Source organism: Actinia tenebrosa, unplaced genomic scaffold (genome assembly GCF_029948245.1).
Source record: "Actinia tenebrosa isolate PJP-AT-01 unplaced genomic scaffold, QUT_ActTen_1.0 PGA_scaffold10__47_contigs__length_13832649, whole genome shotgun sequence".
Classification (NCBI taxonomy): domain Eukaryota; kingdom Metazoa; phylum Cnidaria; class Anthozoa; order Actiniaria; family Actiniidae; genus Actinia; species Actinia tenebrosa.
Window position 1 is genome coordinate 4,637,896 of NW_028292570.1, and position 22,832 is coordinate 4,660,727.

Genomic DNA, 22,832 nt, shown 5'->3' on the forward strand with positions numbered 1-22,832 from the left:
TGAAAACGTCGCCTTTTCAAAGGGAACAGACCATTTTCGAGTTTCAAATTACCACTGTATTCCTTGATCACAGACTCATTTACTCAGGGTTAGCCTCGTATCAGTGTCTAAATATTCACAAATTCCAACGGTAAAGTAAAGAATGCACAGCTTCAACAATACGAACACTTTGAAATTCCACGGATGGATCTTTGCTGAAAATCATAAATATTCTGCACAAAGTCGAGGCTAGTCTTGAGCAAAAAATTATTTTTCCATTTGCGTTCGACACGAGGTAACAGTCTTAGCGCAGTCCCAACTCTTCCCAATATCCGTCGCTAGGACTCCATCAAAAATACTCCAAAACAATCAAAAACTTAGCGAAGAACACTTGCCAATATGATGGGATTTTGTACAAATTTGATATAACCTAGGGGGCCTCAAGACACGAAATGAAATTCATTCGTTGTTACATGATTTCGCAAAGGATTGTGGTACAAAACGTATCCGGTGATCAAAGTAAATAGATATCACAACTTCAATATTTATAAACCTAAATTAATGAAGTTAAATACAAGGTATTCACGTATGTAGTCTTTCAGTTTCTAAGGGAAAGATGTCTTTTTAATTGTACTCAAATAATTTATAAGTTTACATCCAAATCGTCTAATATACACAATAAAATTAATCTTCTCACTAATTATTAAGCTGGAGTTCTTGCTTCGATCCCCTTGAATGAACGCCAATGACATCCACTGGGCAACACGCTGTCTACCTACCACGCTACCTGGGGTTAAGTTCTTAGGCCCCCTCCTCCCCTTCATTCTTGCATGCACTCTTGATTGATATCCACCAAGCAACACGCTGCTTCTCACCATACTGTGGACCTGGGGTTTAGTCCTCAGAACACTCCCTCCCCCCTTCATTCTTGCATTCACTCTTGATTGACATCCACCAAGCAACACGCTGCTTCTCACCATACTGTGGACCTGGGGTTTAGTCCTCACAACACTCCCTCCCTCCCCCTCCCTCCCCCCCCCCCCCCCCCCCATTCTTGCATGCACTCTTGATTGACATCCACCAAGCGACACACTGCTTCTCACCAACGTGGACCTGGGGTTTAGTCCTCACAACACTCCCTCCCCCCTTCATTCTTGCATGCACTCTTGATTGACATACACCAAGTAACGCGCTGCTTCTCACCAATGTGGACCTGGGGTTTAGTCCTCACAGCACTCCCTCCCCCCTTCATTCTTGCATGCACTCTTGATTGACATCCACCAAGCAACACGCTGCTGCTCACCATACTGTGGACCTGGGGTTTAGTCCTCAGAACACTCCCTTTAATGTATGCCTACGAGCAAGTTTTTGAAGCAAAAATGTCGCTACTGCAATTGATCAGAAAATAATTAAACACAAGATAATAGCCAGGTTTTCACTAGCGACGGAAGCATAAGCAGAAGTAAGACGTTTCCTTTTTCTTATGCTTCTGCTTCCGTCCTTACGTCGCTAGTGAAAACCAGATTGTTGTGCTTCCGTTGCTAACATACAGAAGCCCAAGGTGGTAAGCCAATCAAATTCTCGTACTCAGTCTCCTGCACGGGAAACTTCCTATTGTTCATCTTATGCTTCCGTCACATTCATTTACACTAGAACATAACGATCTTATGCTTATGCTCATGCTTATGCTTCCGTCCCTTATGTCGCTAGTGAAAACCAGATTTTTATACTTCCGTTGTAACATACAGAAGCACAAGGTGTAAGCCACTCAAATTCTCGTACTCAGTCCCCTGCACACATTTGATTCTTGCATAAACAATTCAATGGCTTCCTATTGTTTATTCTTATGCTTATGCTTATCCTTATGCTTCCGTCTCTTATGTCGCTAGTGAAAACCCGTCTTTACAGATTCTATACATCATAAATGCCGTCAAGTGATTTTTATACGATATTACATGGAAATTCTTAACAAAAAGACAAAGAAATACATTGATTTGTCCTATTTCGTCCTTTCAGTGCCCTCGAAAACTCTCCATTAAGTCAAACAAAAATTCCTACAGAAATTTATATTTTCGTGTGCTAGAAAATTTAAGTAGATTTTTTGAATTTTTTTCGAATAAGCTTATAAAAAGTATAGTCCCGTGCAAAATTTGAGGGATTTGCCCTCTTGAAGTTCAAAACGTGTATGGCTCTTCAAAAAATTCGTGTAGATTATTCAGCGCTTATCGTGGGCTCAAATCGAACGTTCAAAAGTAACCAGTCATCACCTTAAGGCCCTGTAACACGAATCAGTTTTTCTTGCAATTTGCAATGCAATGCTAACGAGAGCAGTTGAGATGTCAGACGCGCGAAACTTTTTTCGCGACTTGCAACGCAAGATAACGCTTTCTTGGTCTGTTGTCAACGGGGATATGGAAGAGCTGTGCTTTGGTTGGTTATTTGCGACAGTGATTGCATTCCAGCTCGCGGCATAGGTGTTACACGCTGCAACTTGCTTTGCAACGTTGCGAAAATCAGAAGCTCGTCTATGGCACCTTTTTCTGCAACTTGCAGTAAAATTGCGTCTTGAAACAGGGCCTTTATGCACGTTTACGACGCTTGGCATAAATATTTTACTTCCGTGTACTTGTAGTAGCCCCCGCAAGGGTCAGTGCCAAAGGTGCCAGTATTAGCAGTGAAAGAACAGGACTGCTTCCCTTCACACAGCTCTTTCACCTTGGTTAACGAACTGGCTTCGTCTCCGCAAGGCACTGTCATGGAAGGATGAAGGCAGACGTCCTTGGAAGAGCGACCATATAGAGCCCATTTGATACTAAGAAGCTTCCCATTTGGGCACGACATGCTCAAGACACCACCCTCGCACACTGTTAACAAAAGATACTTTAAAAAATCCAATATTTTCTGTCTGTCTGTCTGTCTGTATGTATGTATGTATGTCTGTATTTATAATGGTTCAGTTTTCATTTTACGAGTCATGATACGGAGAGTCGCTTGCGAGTCTTCCTACCCTTTAAGTATACGACACAATCCAATCCAATTCCCACTCCATTTATAATGCTTTTAGCACACAACTCATCCAATTAACTACTGACACGTTGAATGAAAAGATTTTCTCCCGGCTCTCAATTAAACTGCTTACTTGTTTCTGTTTCTTACTTGGTTTCTTTCCACTCCACTTCAATCTTAATTTTTCCTTCTCTAAATGGTTCTGACATCATTATTAGGGACCTGAAGCTGCAGGACGGCAACGACGACGACGACGACGACGGCAAACATACAATTGCGCTATTCGATAGATACTCGTTGGAATGTACGAAATACTATGCATCATTGCCGTCTTATGCTGAAAGTAAGACGTGCAATGTCCTATTTTTACGTACTAAAGAGAACGGCTACGCCAAAAGCCTCTGCTGATTTTCGTTATAAGTAAAGCGCTCCCAAAAGACGTCATTTCACTCTAAAACGGGGATGCTTATTGAGTAAAATACTAGGTAAACACAAAATAATAATACAATAGAAGGTTGAAGCGCCTCAATTTCGCCGACGTTGTCGCCCACGTTGCTGTCCTGCAGCTTAAGGTTTCTATTTTTCCATAGGGACCGCGTTTATTTATTGGTTGGGGGGGAGGGGTAGGGTGAGAAATTAGAAAAAATGATGCTTTTTCCCATCCGCAACAACGTACCCATTATTTCAAGACCCCCTTTTAGGACCACTACAGAGGAGGGCCGAAGCCTATCCCAGAATGCATAGCGGTGTCAATTTTCCAAGATGGCGGCCAGTTTCGCTTGGATTCCGATGCAGGACAAAGACCACTATTCAATTTCAAGCCCTCCACCCACCCACCCCCTCCCCCTTCATTTTGTCACCTTCGCAAAATAATGGATCGTCCCTTGCTTTAATTTAATTTTCAAAGACAGGTTTCCGCATGTGTTACCACAGCTTGGATTTATACGACAGAACAGGAGGGTGCTGAATGGACTTTCATTCTTGTCCCGTGTGAATCCCGGGGGTTTCCCGTCGTTAGCCCGGTATAATCAAAAAAAAAAAAAATGGTCGACTCACCAAGAATGATGCATACTTTGACATCACCATAGAAACCACTCTTGCAAGTACATTTGTATCCTCCAGGAAAGTTAGTACAATTCTCATGTTCGCTGCATCCATGGACACCTGAGGTGCACTCATCGATGTCTGGTAACAAAAAAATATATTTTAAAATTTAAAGAATTATGCAGTAGAGATTACGATTTATATATTGAAGCTTAGCACCATCTCGTGATGGCAGCCATGATAGGAGACACAACAGTAGAGCCTCAATTCTTTCTCGTTTACATGCATGTAATTCAGATTACGATCATGCCAGATTCAATAGCCCACTTTCGAGATAAGATTCGCTTGTCACGCACAAAGGTTTCAGTAGGATTGAAGGCTGGCTCCAGACCTTTGTATAGTTCAAAACTTTTTAATAAGATGCCATAAAAGGAAACCCCCTCAATCAAATTGATTATTTTCTCCTTTCACGAATCACTGGGCATTATGCACGAAGCCTCACATTGAATCCTTTGTGAATAGTAAGAGAAGCATATCTCGGAAGTGGGCTATTGTTCCTGGCTACCATCACGTGATGGCGCAAAGCCTCCTATTGCTTACTAGCAATCACGTGACTTTTTGGAGTTGACTGGGGGGCAAACAAGCGGTTGACTGGGGGGCAACTAGCGAATGTTAAATCAAAACATGTCAAAATAAGTCCTCAAACTATTGTATTTGACTATTTTCACGACATCAAATCAGAAAACAAGAGATCAAAACAACCTCCAGGATTCTACAAGCCATCAAAAAAGAGCTATTACCGGAAGTGACGTCTATTGATAGCAACCTATACTATAGGAATTTCGAAATATACATTCAATTTACATTTCATGTTTTGAACTTCAAGATACCTTACCATCACACGTATAGCCGTTGCCTTGGAAACCATTCTTGCAAACACATTGGTGACCTCCGATGGTATTGGAACACGTGGCATTCACGTGACACGCATGGATACCCAGTACACATTCATCGATGTCTGTACATAACAAAGATGGTTATTAGAAAGTGATTTTGTTTAACCCGCGAAAGAAAAATGAGTATTTAGTTAGTTCTAGTTGAAAACAATGGATTTAGAGTGTACTACATAGTTCTTATTAACCTCGTTTGCTCGACTCGTATCGTAAGTCATGGACCGAGTTTTTTTCCACTGCCATATGTCTCAAGCGCGTAGCGCGCGCGCCATAAAAAAAGTGGAAAAAACGAGGATTGAGACCGAGCAATCGAGGTTCATAAGATATTTATTATATGGCAAGGCATTGAGATTAAAAAAAGGCGGAGTAACAAAATATAAAGTAAAATTGACAGCGCATGCCAAACGAGAACTGCATTGGAAGGGCTTTCTTTACGTGCAAAAGTCATGTATGTTTGAGTCGCTCAGAAAGAAAGGTCTTAGTTTATACTTGAATGAATTTAGCTATAGTTTAAAGTTTTCTGAAATACTGGCTAATACTTGGCAAAACATGTGATTGCAAAGCAGAAAAAGCATCAAAAGACCTCAAGAAATCAACGTTTGCTTGAGAAGAAAACTGTCGTACTTCCAACTTCTTCTTAGACTCAGTCAAAACATGCATAACCAAGATGAAAAATGCTACATCCTTCCGTTTGTTTTCATGTCCTTTTTTTGTGAAAAAAAATATATATAAAAAACTCAAAATCTCTCCAGAAATGAATGAGAAGCTTTGAAAAATTACGGCTCGCTGAACGTGGATAGTTTTTCGTCATTTTTCAACGTTTTGACTGTTTGAAGCAGGCCGCCATATGCACAATGGCTGAAGCCATGAAGACACACCTTCGACTGATTTAAAAAAGATAGTGCCCACTCTCCTGTCCACAAATGCATTCAAATTCAAGTGTGGATGAAATATTCCTGAAATTTGGAAATTCCTTCAAGAGCAGATGAGCCTAGAAAACTGGATAAAACCGACGGCGTTAACGAAATAAACAACTGGCTTCTTCAACCGATCGATTCAGATAAGTTCAAACTTGACGTTGTGTTAGCTCACTGATATGACAAATTTACATTAATTCATCTTCTTGTAAAACTATCTTAATTTCATTTACTGTATTAGCCGCTATTCACCACTCTTTAGTTCGTAGTTTCACCTAGTTTTAGTTTTTCTAGTCGTACAAAATCGCTCAGCAAGTGTCATGTAGAGCCTTGATCAAAAGAGTTGTCGCTTGTTATGATAGTACGTTTTACATTAAATGGCAGTGACTTTCAGTTAACTTTAAATAATTTATAAAGGTTTCCCGACGAAATTCATCTAGAAATATTTTTTTATATCGAAGATTTTGAATGTTTTAAAAGATGATAAGTATGTACACTCAGTGAACCATTTCATTTTTCGGTCCGTACCGTAAGTTATGGACCGCAAATTGACCAATCATAGCGCGTGAAATTACCTTGCCATATAATAAATACATTTACTGTGCGCATACTCCAACCGGGACCACTTAGATTAACTAATATCAATAACCAATCATATTTCGACATTTAGTTCAATATTTTCAACCAGCCAATCAGATACCACATCAGCATAATAAGAGCGTGAGAACGCGATAATCTGATTGGCTATCGCTGTGAATGTCTGTCTAGTTTATTGTTATCTGATTGTTCGGTTTTATTCAATTGTTCCGGGTTAGTGTGTCCGCACAGTAATTTACATTTCATGTTTTGAACTTCAAGATACCTTACCATCACACGTATAGCCGTTGCCTTGGAAACCATTCTTGCAAAAACATTGGTGACCTCCGATGGTATTGGAACAATTTGCATTCACGTCACACACATGGGTACCCAGTACACATTCATCGATGTCTGTACATAGCAAAGATGGTTATTAGAAAGTGATTTCGTTTAACCAGCAAAGAAAAATGACTATTTTAATAGTACTAGTTGATGAAAAAGAAAAAAAGAAAAGAAAGCAATGGGTTTAGAGGTTACTCCTAACTATTATGCGTACTATTTTTCATGGGTTAAATAAATTCTTTCTAGTTCAGGTGAGATAAATGAACTAGAGTGCATGCCATATATCCGTGAAAAGCTTTGTAAGAAATTGCATACATTTTCACAATTTAGTAACCTCAGTAGACCGTGTAGACCTACAAAACTTTGCACTAATTTGTACAATTGTGAACATTTTCACATATATATGGGATAATTAATTAAGTAAAACCCACAGTTCATGTTCTAGTGGGATACAATACATATATTATTGTATAGTAGTGTAATGTTTTATATTGTTTACATTGTCTTGTCTTCTATTGTCGTTCTAGTGTTTCTAGATCATGAACTTGTAACCAACAAAAGCATAGCCGCCATGTTGGAAGATGCAACAAATGAATTTATTGAAACAAATCCTTTGTCAAATTATTCCAACGTAGCGGCTATAACGTCATGCCAGCAAACAAAGTATTTCATATATAAGGGACGGACCATTAGATTTTTGTGGGGGAAAGGCATGGGCAATTTATTTTGTGCAGGAATTTTTTGGACATAATCTGGATTTTTTTCTAGCACTTTTCTTATGCATGTTTTTTTTTTCCTCTTTAAAGCTTTGCTCGAATTCTTTTGGGGTTTTTGCCCAACCCCCCAACCCCGCCCTAATAAATCTAATGGTTCGTCCGCTAATATACATACATTGACCGTGCGCATACTCCAACCGGGACAACTTAGATAAACTAGTATCAATAACCAATCATATTGCGACATTTAGTTCAATATTTTTATAACGTCACAGCCAATCGGATAGCACATCAATATGATAAGAGCGTGAGAACGTGATTATCTGATTGGCTATCGCTGTTATCAGTTCAATGTCTGTCTAGTTTATTGTTATCTGATTGTTCGGTTTTATTCAAGTGTTCCAGGTTAGTGTGTCCGCACAGTAATTTACATTTCATGTTTTGAACTTCAAGATACCTTACCATTACACGTATAGCCATTGCCTTGAAAACCATTCTTGCAAATACATTGGTGACCTCCGATGGTATTGGAACACGTTGCATTCACGTGACACGCATGGGTACCCAGTACACATTCATCGATGTCTGTGGGTACATAGCAAAGATGGTTATCATATTAGTTCATCAGGTGAGATAAATGGACTAGAGTACACACAATATATCCGTGAAAATCTTTATAAGAAATTGAAAAACTTTGCACAAGAATTTTAACAAATTAGTAAGTTCAGTAGGCCTAAATTGATGGTTTTCACGTCAGCCATGTTGGAGAAATTTAACAAAAGAATTGTCAATGAATTCTTTTGTTATATCCTCCAACATGGCCGCCGTGTCCTTAGTTATTTAATTCTCTTGGGAATGGTTGGAAACCATCTGTAGACCGTAGACCTACAAAACTTTGCACTAATTTGTAATAGCCCTCCTCGGCTCTCGCGTAATGATGGTGCAAAGCCATTATTCTATGATAATTTCGAAATTTACATATAGATCTACATCTTATGTTTTGATCTTCAAGATACCTTACCATTACAAGTATAGCCGTTGCCTTGGAAACCATTCTTGCAAAAACATTGGTGACCTCCGATGGTATTGGAACACGTGGCATTCACGTGACACACATGGGTACCCAGTACACATTCATCGATGTCTGTACATAGCAAAGTTGTTTAATAGGTGAGTATGAGCAGTTTTCGTATGACTGTGAAAAAGTCAGTGCCGTATGCGTGCCTTGCCGCGACCGTGATGTTTTCTAGAATTTTAATTTGCTGAATTTCTGCTCTTTCAACGTGTCCTTGTTTCTTGGCTTTGATTGGATGAAGAGTAAAATTCTGGTGCAATATGATTGGTCTGGCACACGCGTTCGTGCCGCGAGCTTTTACAGTCATACGAAATTAAACTTATCTAGCCTTTCCGTAGTCGTAAAAATGCGTCGCATTTGGGGAACGCTTCAATGATTCAGTCAGTTGACATTCTCAAAGGCGGATCCTCCTAAACTCAATTAGCCCCCTCCCCCCCCCCCCCCCCCCCCCCCCCCCCCCCCGCCCCCCTTAAATTTTGGCTGCATCCGCCCTTGATTCTATATATGCATCGCGGAACGAAAGAAATTTAAAAATTAACACTACCATTAAAATAAGGTTTCCGCATCTCTTTTCACTACCAGCCAGAAAGCGGGAAAAAACCCGCCATATAAGTATTAAAGCTTCCCCTAATACAGCCCCATGATGCAATGCCTTCTGTAAATCCGGAAATGCTAATGTCATTAAGACAAATAAAGTAATTTACCTTTTTCACACATTCGACCGGTATATCCTGCGGGACAGACACATTTGTACGGTTGGGTATCTTGTAGGAAATCTCCTTCACACGTGGCGTTACTAGGACACGGGTTACTGGAACAGCTGGTCTGGGGGGGAAAAGATGTCGAGAGAAGTCTGTTAAAGACCCATTGCCACTTACCGTGATGCATCACAATTTGTTTACATCTTGAATAGTGTCACCACTGAAAAAACAATTCTAACATTTTGAATACTGAAACTCTTAGATAGTCCCTAAGGCCGTAAAATAATGTAAAAGAATCATTATTGTGCCTTAGTGCTATGTGGGAAAAGGATTTAATGTGAAGTTATTATTCAATATATGAATCTTTGAATTTCATGGACCACGAAATTCATCTGTGACCGCGGTGCATCACGGTAAGTGGCAATGGGTCTTTAAAATAGAGAACGCTTTCACTGCACAGAGGTTAGGTTCATAGTTATCAGTGATAATGGTGATACATAGTATGATGATAAAGATGATGATGATGCATTGATGATGATGATGCATGATGATAAAGATGATGAATATGATGATGGTGATGAGGATGAAGATACATGACAGATGATGATGGATGATTATGGTAATGATTATCATACATGATGATAATGATGATACATCATGATGATACATAATGATTATACATCATGATGATACATGATGATGATGATGATACATGATGATGATACATGATGATGATACATGATGATGATACATGATGATAATGATGATACATCATGATGATACATAATGATGATACATGATGATGATACATGATGATACATGATGATGATACATGATGATGATTATACATGATGATGCTACATGATGATTATACATGATGATGATGATACATGATGATGATACATGATGATACATGATGATGATACATGATGATGATACATGATGATGATACATGATGATGATACATGATGATGATACATGATGATGATACATGATGATGATACATGATGATGATACATGATGATACATGATGATGATGATACATGATGATGATACATGATGATACATGATGATGATACATGATGATGATACATGATGATGATATATGATGATTATACATGATGATGATACATGATGATGATACATGATGATGAATACATGATGATGATACATGATGATTATGATGAATGATGATAAAAACATAATGATAATGATGACGATGGTGATGGTGATGGTGACCAATGATGTTTTGTCGATGATGATGGTGATTACACTAATTTAAAAACTCACACAAATGAAAATAAGTAATTGCTTTAATCCATTCACCGCTTGGTTTACTTTTTGCCGGTAACTATTCACTGTTATAAAACGTATATTCAGATTTTCCTCCTTCCAAAAAAAAGTTCTAAATGCGTGATATATCCCTCACCTCTGTTCCGTAGAAAGTACATCCAGTTTTGTTCACCAAGTCTCTTTCACTTCGAATGTGGTCTGAGTCGGTCAGCTCACATGTAGCGGTGTTGTCTTGATCAACACAAAAGTTAATCCCAAAACACTGCGATTCTAGGAAGCATTTGGCACGACATAGTCTAGCGTCGGTGATTGGCTGAATGGAACGAATTGTGTGATTGGTTAATGCTTTGTTTTTGATAATGGCCATGAATCCCAAGTTTCGACAAGACCCTAAAATAACAGAAACATATCAATGATTTTGATTGGTTAAGATTAAATTTATTCAAATTAATGTCATCTCGTAAATCGGTTTCACTCGATAATGATTTCAACACAGGCAGCCACTCTCTTGTTTTTTGGTGTCGCGTTTGCAAATGTTAACGGTATAATATTTCGTAGCATTTTCTTTAGTAGGATGACTAAAAAAACGACAACTCCGTAAAAAACGCTCCAAACACGCTTCAAAATCAGCCACACAACAAAGGATACAGCACGTTATAATAAAAAATCATTTTTATTGATAAAAGTACCGATTTTACCACAGGTAGCCCAATCTTGGTTTCTGTGGTGTCCTGTTATAAGGGAATGTATGGAGATTCATCAAAAATTTCAATAAAATCATTGAAACGTAAAATAAAGCCTCGAAATTTTACCCGATCATTGAGAAATAGCACTTCTTTTGCTCTGCGTGGTTATTTTTTGAATTTAACCCCGTTTTAAGATTTTTTCTCCCCTTATTTCTTACTGGTGGAGGAAAAAAAGAAGCGCTATTTCTCAATGATCGGGTAAAATTTCGAGGCTATATTTCACGTTTCAATGATTTTATTGAAATTTTTGATGAATCTCCATACATTTCCTTATAGCAGGACACCACAGAAACCAAGCTTGGGCTACCTGTGATTTTACCAGCTGATCTGAGAAAAAATGTTAGCCCAATCAGAATCGAGAAAATTCGCAAAACTAATGAGGTGTCACTTGTCCTCTTGAAATTATTGATTTCCAGGCTGCCAAATTAAAAGGAAAAAAAGAAAAAGAAATTAAACAGTGGATCAATAATTACAGTCAAAACGGATCAAGGTTACCCCCAGCTAGGTTCGTTATTCGAATATTGAAATTCATTATTCTTTCTGAGAATACCAAGACTCAGGATATGAAATAATAACTGATTGAAACCTCGAAGTTTTCGAGTTTAAAAAAACGCACAAAACCTAAGGTCAGAGACGTAAATGTTCGAAAATATCCTGAAACTTTCCACAAAACACTCCCTAGCATCCTCTGGCAAGTAAAAAAGGATATATTTGGATTTCTTTGCGTAAAATTAGATAGATACTTTATTGCTTGATAAAACGGCTGAAATACGTTATACAAAAAAAATTAAATATTTAATAATTATAAATGTACAAAAAATTTATTTTGAAAATTATACGTCAAGACAAGACAATAAAATATTATATTATCAAAATTTGGAAATTATAAACTCTAGAAAATTTAATTATATACATGTTTAAAAGTTCATTAGAAGTCAAAGTTCACGCTATTAGCATTAACATTGTAAAATTATTCATAGAAGATCAAAATCCTGCCTTCTAATCCGCCATATTGAAATTATTTTCAGAAGAGCCTTCGGGAAATTTTGTCACCGTCTTTACGCGTAAATTTTTCTAAACCTAATAAAATGTTCTGAGTACCGAATACATTCCACCAATCACGAATCAGCGTTTAGCATAAATTAATTGAGAAGCTGGCGCATGCGCGGCTATTTGGACCAATCAGCATCGGGCAAAAAACGGCTGATACCAGAGCCTTTTCTGTCTTCAAAAATATAAGAAAGTATTTAGTGAATCGCGATACTTTCTAATATCTCTTGTCAAAATAAAATATTTTTTTGCCAACATCTTAATATGCTATGTTTGAAAGATGTTTGGTCAATCTTTTTACGAAAAATATTTACCTTCTTTATTTTTGAATAGAATATAATGTCGCTCTTTATTGAAAAATTAAGTTCGGATTCGTTCAATTCGTTCCTTCGGGTCATGAGAGAAGCGAAATCACCTGGTGATGTTCACGTCACTTGTTATGCATCGTTTCTTAGCTTATTTTTAAAGCATCAGCATGACTCAGGTTCGTTCTTTGAGTCGCACAGTTGGCAAGAACACGTTGGGAAATCGTAAGGTCAAATCAGGCCACGTAAATGTCTCTAGTTTCCAGTCCCGTATAGTGGTGTTACGCGCGGCCATTAGGTTTGTTATTCCTTAACTGGGGTACCTGCTTTTTCTTTGCCCGTTTAAAAGACTGGTGTCTAAATAAAAGTTTTCCCGCCAAACGAATCGAGTTCTACTGGTTTTGACGTTTATTTTGGTACCAAACTTCATATATTTTGTACTATTTTGATTATAATTTGTTATTCGCCTTGTTGCTGAAATACAGACGTAACTTCGCATCATCTGAACGGTAAGTGCCTGTTATTTAAGTATATTTTTTGCCTTTATTTTGTGCATTATTCTATGAAATAAAACCATAGAACCACGGAGCGTTCTTTTGTGTTCGATTCCATCAAGTTGAATCTTTACAATTATTAAATGTAATTGACGAAAAGTTGTCACAAAAATCATGTATTTCAGATCGTGTATCTCCTTCTATATAAGCTTATATGGGCTCTGCGAAACGAAGAGCAAGTCGACGAAAAAGCAAAACATCTCAGAAACTTCGGTTCCCAATTGGAGAATTTTCCCAAAGGAAACAGGATCTAAAAGAAAATTACTTATCAAAATCAAAGGAATTAGCTGCTCTCAGAAAAAAACTAAATCGTATAAAGGAAAAGGTAAGGCTTAAGTTTAATTCAAAGCAGCATGTTGATAATGAAATATAACAATCTGTATCCTAGATATAGCCCAATAAATAGCTTTTAAGGAGTCCAGAGTTCATTATTTATAAACGAGTGTTTAAAACAAATTAATTTTAAGTTTATATCTTGAGGAATCGGGCCGTAAAAGTTTACATTTTGTAATTGGAATAGATAAAAGGCCTCAATACAGAAATCGAAGGAGAAGGAAGGAAGACCTCAGCGCCAGTATTTGCAGTATCTGAAAGTACTGCTTTTGCTAGGAAGAAGAACCCTACAGAGTTGTCACCAGAAGGAAAGATTCTTAATATCCCCCAGAGAAGCAAGAACAGAAGGCAGTTGGAGACATTATTGGCATCAGTTGAGATCCATGGAGGAACACAAGAGCACAGGCAGCCTGCACTGGATGGAATGTTCTCCAGTCTTGATAAATATTGCAATGTTGAAGGTTTTAAGCTGTATATAGGTAGTTCAAAGAAATTAAGAAATGCAAGCATTGATCTTGCAAATGATGCAGGAAAAAGTTTTGAAAAAAGCCAAGACAACATCATTCGTTCATTTTCCCTTCTTTATGCTGGTGGGCTAGTAAGTAAGAGGAAATATGAGCAAGCAAGATCTGCTCTAGGCACTCAATCTATAGGCAGTAAAACCTCTAAGGGATATCTTAGTAGGAAAAGGTTAGGGTATGGTGGGGGAATACACATACCAAGAATTCTTTCCTACAAAGATCTAATTTCTAAGGTAAACAGTACTGACATTGGGGAGCTCATATCAATAAGAGAAACACTGTGCTCTGATTTGCCAGCTGAACAAAGAGTAGATGGCGTATACAGGAATTTGGAGAACATGCTAATTTGTCTTGCAGAATTTTATCTACAGGTAGACCCTTACAGGAAAGAAGAAGATAGACTTAGATGGTTTGGTGGAAAAAAGGGTGAATTTAAAGTTGCTTTGGGTGGTGATGGGGCACCATTTGGGAAATATGATGAGTCAATGTCTTGGCTTGTGAGTTTTCTGAATGCTGGTCCCAGAATGGCTAAGTCCTAATGATAATTTTCTTTTATTTGGGGATAACTGTAAGGAAACCCATGCTGTTGTGACAAAATTTACAAGGCTGATAACACAGCAGTGTGCTGCAATAGAACTTAAGACATTTACAGTATGTGATCTACAAGTTAAGTTTACTTTTGAATTGATTCCTTCTGATATGAAATTTCTTGCATTTTTGAATGGAGAACTATCTAATTCTGCTACTTATTTTTCAAGTTTTGCTAATGTCTGTTTAAGTGATATTGATTGTTTACAGGGAACATTTGGTACCACATCAGATTGTAAGTGGAAGCCCTGGGAATACAATGAAAGAGTGAAAGTGGCACAAAAGGTAACTGAATATAAAGAAAATTTACCAAATAAATTGGCTTCTTCAACAAAAAGATCAAGAGTCACAAAGTTTATTGCGAACCAAAGGTCTAGGCAAGAATTTAAACCACTTATTGGCAATCTGTGTGACAATGAGGTTTTAGAACCTTTGCACCTGAAGAACAATGCCGTTCAAAAGCTTCATTGTAAGTTGTTAGGTTTGGCCCTTAGTACCAGTAATCTCCCACCAGCAATTTCTTCCCTGTCAGAGATACCCCAGAGTCCCATTAGGAGATATATTGAGGCAATGGAGGTGGAAGTCAAGGCGACAAGGCTGAAAAAACAGCTGGTTAAGTGGCTGATTGAGGAAAGAACAAAGGACAAGGAATTTTCTTACCGGTTTACTGGTAAGGATTCAAGACTAATATTGCATGGCTTCATGTATTTAGTTAATGCTTTAAGAGGTAACAGCACAAATCCAGTATTACTAACAAAGCTTCTTGTCATTGTACTTATTGCTATTAATTTAGGAGATTCTGCAGCACTTTTTTCTATGTATCATTTTTCAAACCAGAAGCTTCAGCAACTACATAAATGTACACATGACTACTTTATTGCCATTGTTCTTTTTGGTGATGTACCTTCCCCCAGCGAGTGGAGTATAGGTAAGTTAGTTGCTACCCATACACAGTGGATGTTTGAAAGGTATGGTGTTGGTCTTGGCATTAACACTATGCAGGGAAGGGAAGCAAAACATGTTCAAATTGCAAGTTATGCAAAGCACAGTCACTTTAAAAACATATGGTTTTTAGTATTCAGACATGATTTTATCAGTAAAATTTGGTTACCATTACTACAACCATCACTCTTAAATTATCAACAGAGACAAGAGAGTCTGGTTCCTGACAGATTAAGTCAGGAAAATTCTCTCAGTTGCCACTGTGGATTTCTTAAACAGGAGTCTAGGGAGAAGTGCTTTTACTGTGATCACGAAATAATGATAGAAATTGTCAAATCTGTGGAAAACTGTAAACTTACTTCAAGGTTAACTCATATTTTAAGATAAAGGTAAGTGAGTTTTATAGTTTCTAGACTATGCTCTATAAGAATAAATCACGAATTGATGATTTGGAATATAGATATATATCTTTTATAGCTGCATAATTAAATATTTAAAGTGTAGATGTTTTATCAATAATCAAATTATTATTATTTTACTGTAAAATGTTACTCTAATACTTTATAGAATGGTTTTACTTAACCCGTGAAACAAAAAATGCTTATAAATATGTAATAATCAAAATATCACTAGAGAAAACAATAAAAGTAAGATCTTTTAACCTCTATAAGTCTACTAACTACTTCACAGGTTAAGTAAAACCACTCTTTGTGTATATATCTGCATACATATAGAGGATATTACATGGCCGCTTGGAGATAGGAATTTTATCTTCTCGTGTTCAATTTAGATATCTCACGAGTGAGCGTGAGCGCAGATCTTTTCAACACTCGAAGATAAAATTCCTATCTCCAAGCGGCCATGTAATATTCTGTTTATCATATAATTATCAATGAAGTATGTTTTGGCTTTTTCAGGCAATTCTTTCCGTGTATTTTTGAATAGCCATCGCAATGGTGTTATTTTCACATGTGAAGATATCAATTTTTCGAAATAGAGAAAAATAGATATTTCATTGGTAATTATATAATAAAAAGGTATAATATACATGATAGGATTCAAGAATTATGTCAAGTATCAAAAAATATTGATCCATAATAAGTAAATGTTGTTATATAAATATAGTCATTTTTTAATTATTTATTATGTAAAAAATAGCATCAAGGCTATTTCAACAGGTCAAAGTAGAATCCTTTTGCCATTATGAAAGTTAAACTATTTGTAAAGCGAAATCATTGTGTCTAATCATCAGCAATAAAATCACATGTAGGCTATATGATAAGCTTACATAATTATCAACAGTCAAGCAATAAAAATGTCATGAACTAGAATATAATAAAGTTGTACTTTAGTTATCCACAAGTGTAAAATAGTCAAAAGAGCTAGTGTCTATTAAAATCAATTAAAAAACGTTTTGAAATTTTACAAGACTATACATTATTTGATGTTATGTGCAGGGGAAATCCATGACTATTCCAAACTCCATAGAAGAAATCAAAGCTCAGCACTTCTTTTTTATCATCATATAACATACCAAACTGCTTATCTTCATCTATAATTGCCTCGATCCGCTTCTTATCCTTGGTTACCTTTCGAAGAAAACTTTCACTGGGTATATCAGAGTCCATTAACTTTGAAAACAAGGACCTCACTCGAGCTAGAGATATGAAAGCCATCACACATTTTTTAGACTTTTTTGATTTAGTCTCTCCGGTAAACAGTCCAAAATTTGTTCTTGAAACAATCTCCCTAACAATTTCAAATAGCTCCCTTGGCAAATTAACTTCCAGCAAGACCTTCCATGGATTTTTTACACTTAATCGCTTAGACATGCGACGCATGAATTGCTTGTACCATTGACAAGCCATACGTTGTAGCATTGGAAAGTAATTACCAATACTATGCTTGTGGCGAGACCGAGAATCGCCGAAATGGGCCGTCGCGACAGACTCTATCAGGGGTTTGAGCTCTGCCAGTGCCTTTCTCACGTTATCTTTATCTGAATTTACAGATAAAAGTTCAGATTTAGCAACAGTTAAAGCGCCAAAAATCGTATAAACAAACTTGTCTTTTCCATCCGCCATTTTGTTTTGTGTTGTATAGGACAGATAATACCGCGGACAGATAATACCGCGGACAGATAATACCGCTGACTGAAAATTGAACGGGCGCACAATGGCCGGATTTGGCTCTCATTTTTCCCAGCGTGGAAGGCGACGAAGTATAACCCCCTCTAAAAAGGTCCTAGACAACTCCACATGAACTCCAGTCATCGAGAAAAGACTTTAGTTGAAAAGAGTCTTTAAAATAAAAGTCCTTGTTTTACGATGGTAAAGTTAGAGGCTAACAACCGTGTATCCATTGTTCTGTGATCAAATTGGATTTTAGAAGTTGGTTTTTGATCATCTTTTTTCTTGTAAAGTACTTAAAAGTGAAGCCTTAATCATTTTTAGGCCTGAAAGCAGATGTTGGACCCTGCTTGACACAAAGCAGTTTGTAGCTTACACCCACGTACAATCTTTAAATACTTCAACAATGAAATTTCGACTTAATTAAAAATTGTGCCATATACGCGGTAAAATAGCTGTTTATCTAAGTAAAGAGGCTATGAATTTTGAAGTAAATTTAATAAAATTAAATTCCGTTTATTGATTTATTGTATCATTTAGACATTCAAATTGTCGCACAAATTTAATTATCCTAATAAAGTATTATAGTTGCGATCCCATCAAATCCCCCGCCACTAACATTAGTCGCACAAACTTATAATAATAAAGTATAATAGTTGCGATCCCATCAAATCCCCCGCCACTATAACTTTAGTCGCACAAACTTATCCTAATAAAGTATAATAGTTGCGATCCAATCAAATTTCTCGCCACTATAACTTTAGTCGCACAAACTTATCCTAATAAAGTATAATAGTTGCGATCCCATCAAATCCCCCGCCACTATAACTTTAGTCGCACAAACTTATCCTAATAAAGTATAATAGTTGAGATCCCATCAAATCCCCCGCCACTAACTTTAGTCGCACAAACTTATCCTAATAAAATATAATAGTTGCGATCCCATCAAATCACCCGCCACTATAACTTTAGTCGCACAAACTTATCCTAATAAAATATAATGGTTGAGTTCCCATCAAATCCCCCGCCACTATAACTTTAGTCGCACAAACTTATCCTAATAAAGTATAATAGTTGCGATCCCATCAAATCCCCCGCCACTATAACTTTAGTCGTACAAACTTATCCTAATAAAATATAATAGTTGCGATCCCATCAAATCCCCCGCCACTATAACTTTAGTCGTACAAACGTATCCTAATAAAGTATAATAGTTGGGATTCCATCAAATCCCCCGCCACTATAACTTCAGTCGCACATAAACGTATCCTAATAAAGTGTAATAGTTGCGATCCCATCAAATCCCCCGCCACTATAACTTCAGTCGCACATAAACTTATCCTAATAAAGTGTAATAGTTGCGATCCCATCAAATCCCCCGCCACTATAACTTTAGTCGCACAAACTTATCCTGATAAAGTAAAATAGTTGCGATCCCATCAAATCCCCCGCCACTATAACTTTAGTCGCACAAACTTATCCTAATAAAATATAATGGTTGAGTTCCCATCAAATCCCCCGCCACTATAACTTTAGTCGCACAAACTTATCCTAATAAAGTATAATAGTTGCGATCCCATCAAATCCCCCGCCACTAACTTTAGTCGCACAAACTTATCCTAATAAAATATAATAGTTGCGATCCCATCAAATCCCCCGCCACTATAACTTTAGTCGTACAAACGTATCCTAATAAAGTATAATAGTTGGGATTCCATCAAATCCCCCGCCACTATAACTTCAGTCGCACATAAACGTATCCTAATAAAGTGTAATAGTTGCGATCCCATCAAATCCCCCGCCACTATAACTTCAGTCGCACATAAACTTATCCTAATAAAGTGTAATAGTTGCGATCCCATCAAATCCCCCGCCACTATAACTTTAGTCGCACAAACTTATCCTGATAAAGTAAAATAGTTGCGATCCCATCTAATCCCCCGCCACTAACTTTAGTCGCACAAACTTATCCTAATAAAGTATAATAGTTGGGATTCCATCAAATCCCCCGCCACTAACTTCAATTGCACAAACTTATCCTAATAAAGTATAATAGTTGCGATCCCATCAAATCCCCCGCCACTAACTTCAGTCGCACAAACTTATCCTGATAAAGTATAATAGTTGCGATCCCATCAAATCCCCCGCCACTAACTTCAGTTGCACAAACTTATCCTAATAAAGTATAATAGTGAGTTGCGATCCCATTTGTAAAATGCCCCACTGAACTTTTAATAGTCGCACAATTCTTTTTCTGATTTTACTTTTCTCGTGAAAGAATAGTTAATGAAATAGTCTCTATTCCATTAGATTGATGACATTTAACGCATTTAACGTATGTTTTCTGGATTTGCTACACCTATTTTTGAAAAGGCTTTCGGAGCCAAAGGGGATAGCGATTTAGGTCATCTAGGCCAAGACGGAAAGGTCTTATCAGCACACAGCTAAACACTAAAAAGATATTGCAACTACTTACCAAAAACGGGAGAAACTTGACAAAGGAGAAACAGTAACTTGAACCCAAGGATGATTTTCGAGGGTTTAGTCTCCATTATTCTTGAGGTTTTGAAAGACTTGAAACAACGAGTGATGGAATAGTTGGCTGATGTACTGACTTGTTTTTGTTCTTCGAAGAACTGACAGTAATATCTATAGTGAGGGCCCTATAAGGTTTTAGCCACGTTTTGATGAGCACAGGATTAATCTGATTAATTATTTGTGTGCATGCTTTCCTGACAAATATTAAAGTATGCATAATTGTTAGGGAAGTTGGATAAGCCTTTGTTTGCCGGGGAAATCGATTCATTCATATTAACAAGGGAATTTTATTGTTTTTGTTTTACCCCGAAAACCTATATTGTTAGAAGAACTTGAATGAATAGTTATTTTTTAGTGCAAGATGTCAAGGAAACTATAATCATAAATATATTTCTAACTACTTCTGGCCAAATAAAGCGTTTAATTTGCTTTTCCATAAAGGGGGCATTCCGGTCAAAAACTGGCAAAATTAAAAAAAAGAAAAAAATTATATCCTTTATAATTGCACATTACTTCATCGCGGCTTCTCAAAAGAGCGATGGTACCTTTTGGTTAAATTAGATTCTAGATATAGCCTCTTAATGTCACCTTTGAATTTATCTATTATGCTTCTTATATCTATTTATATTTCCTATATTTTTATCTTGACAAATCTCGTAACTACCAAATAGTGCGTGAGCAAAATAAACTTGTATTGTATTGTATTGCTATTAGCATCCATTGTTAACGGCACCACAATGACCGCTATGCTTTTGTTTTTATAACCATCAATGTATCAAAAGAAAATACCGACCTTTATCTAAACACAGGCTTAAAAGCCTCCCGTGAACTTCTTGTTTTCGATTTCTTCTTTTTGACTTAAAAGTAAATTTTATCTCTCTGTATTATATAGTATAACCATGATAAACCTGTTACGAGTGAACATGAACTAAGAGAAGGAATCTTTTGGATTCATGCTTGTAACCATCGTTCTATGTGCATCGTTTTATTGCTATTTTTAGAATTTTTTGCTACCGTCTGTTTTTGTGCACGGTCAATATTGCACGCGCTCTACGCTGTTTTGCTTGCGTTGTTTTTGAAAAACACCAGAAAACATGAGCAAACAGGTTAGAACGCGCGCCGTACACGCGTGTAGAAAAGCAAACGATCAAATGAATTTTTTTTAAATAGCAGAGGGGGGGGCACTTATCTTTCATTGTTGTATTAATTACCGTTGTACATAATGTAAGTAAACTGAGATACCGCGCGCTGCAGTGCACCCGCTGTGCCTTTAATTAGACCTAGCGGTTGCTAAACGGCCAAGCAAGAGAGGGAAAAAACGGGTTTAATATGTGGCCTTCAAGCAACTAAGGTACAGCGCGCGCATTGCAGCGCGTGGTATCTGACGGGTTCAAGCTTACTTATATTATCTACAATAATAGTGAATATAACAATGAAAGATAAGTGCTCCTCTCTGGCCCCGCCTGTGAAATAGCACCAAATATTCTAAAAATGGCATCAAAGAGTGCTCATCACGATGGGGCGCGAGGATTCCTTCTTTTAGGTTACATTCTCTTGTTTGTTTAACAAATGGATCTATTTCACTGTGACGTCACTGCTTGTTTATGTGGGGTATAGAATCGCCAAATCCAATAGAAAATTCAACAAAATTTGCTTCTAGCGAAACAGTTTAATCTAAAGTAGCCTGGTTTTCAGATATGATATGTGTTAATATGTACTAAAAAATATTCTGAGCGTTTGCTGGCTATTCTACTTCTCTTCGTGGATTGATATGGGTTTTAGAACAATTTTCGGTGAATTTACGTTGATTTGACCCCCTCCGACGACCATGTTCCTTAGCGTTTAAACAATAGATTGTTTTGATGTGACGTCATAGTGAAATAGTGTGGATCCACACTGTACTTTGACAATGTGATGACGCAATTTATCGTCAATAAGATAGTTTGTTTTTACGATAAACGAAAACGATAAAGACTTCTAATTTTTAGTGATGAAAACAACCAACGGAAAGAGCTTTTGATGACGTCAGCTAGGGAAATGGAGAATATAAAACTGAATATTTGATTTTATTACATTTTATTTTCTAACTTTATTATCGATAGCAGAGTAAGTCATACATTAAAATATACCTAAATATAGTAACATGTATAAGGCGTTCTAATTGGTTGAAGCTCTGACGGCAGTTTTATATGTTCGCTACGGTATAGTGTTAATCTATCTATTGTTCGTAACTGGGTACCGTGGTGATAGAAGAAACGTTTTATAAACAACATCACGGATAAAAAAACAGGTTTTGAAAATAATCTAAAACTAGCCAGTTGTCACTAGACCGTACCAGACATCAAGGTGTGAAATGTCTTTAATTTATTCATTTTCACCTCCATCTTCCTCCCACCTCCCTGCGTCAGCTTTATCTGTTTATCCTCTAAAAATAACCAATCAGCGCGCGAGAAAATCAAATCAAAATATATTGAACGTGTTCTTCATTGTTTTTTCTACTTTTCTCGGTTGAATATATCAA

At 37.1% G+C, this 22,832-nt stretch overlaps 3 protein-coding genes across 3 annotated transcripts; 1 reads left to right on the plus strand and 2 right to left on the minus strand.

Annotated features, from left to right (window-relative positions):
• Positions 1-1,043: 1,043 nt before the first annotated feature.
• Positions 1,044-20,453, minus strand: LOC116306597 (uncharacterized). Its single transcript, XM_089026587.1, has 9 exons — positions 20,250-20,453; positions 10,742-10,995; positions 9,316-9,436; positions 8,558-8,680; positions 7,999-8,121; positions 6,767-6,889; positions 4,925-5,047; positions 4,042-4,170; positions 1,044-2,843 (listed from the first exon to the last, which is right to left on the minus strand). The coding sequence occupies exons 1-9, from the start codon at positions 20,323-20,325 to the stop codon at positions 2,569-2,571; spliced, it is 1,347 nt and encodes a 448-aa protein (XP_088882713.1). The 5' UTR covers positions 20,326-20,453; the 3' UTR covers positions 1,044-2,568.
• On the plus strand, positions 13,389-14,749 carry LOC148912813 (uncharacterized). The gene is made up of 2 exons (XM_089026588.1): positions 13,389-13,585; positions 13,781-14,749. Exons 1-2 carry the CDS (start codon positions 13,415-13,417, stop codon positions 14,651-14,653), a joined length of 1,044 nt encoding a protein of 347 aa, XP_088882714.1. The 5' UTR covers positions 13,389-13,414; the 3' UTR covers positions 14,654-14,749.
• LOC148912814 (uncharacterized) lies at positions 16,705-17,740 on the minus strand. Its single transcript, XM_089026589.1, has one exon. The coding sequence runs from the start codon at positions 17,726-17,728 to the stop codon at positions 17,075-17,077; it is 654 nt and encodes a 217-aa protein (XP_088882715.1). The 5' UTR covers positions 17,729-17,740; the 3' UTR covers positions 16,705-17,074.
• Positions 20,454-22,832: the final 2,379 nt, after the last annotated feature.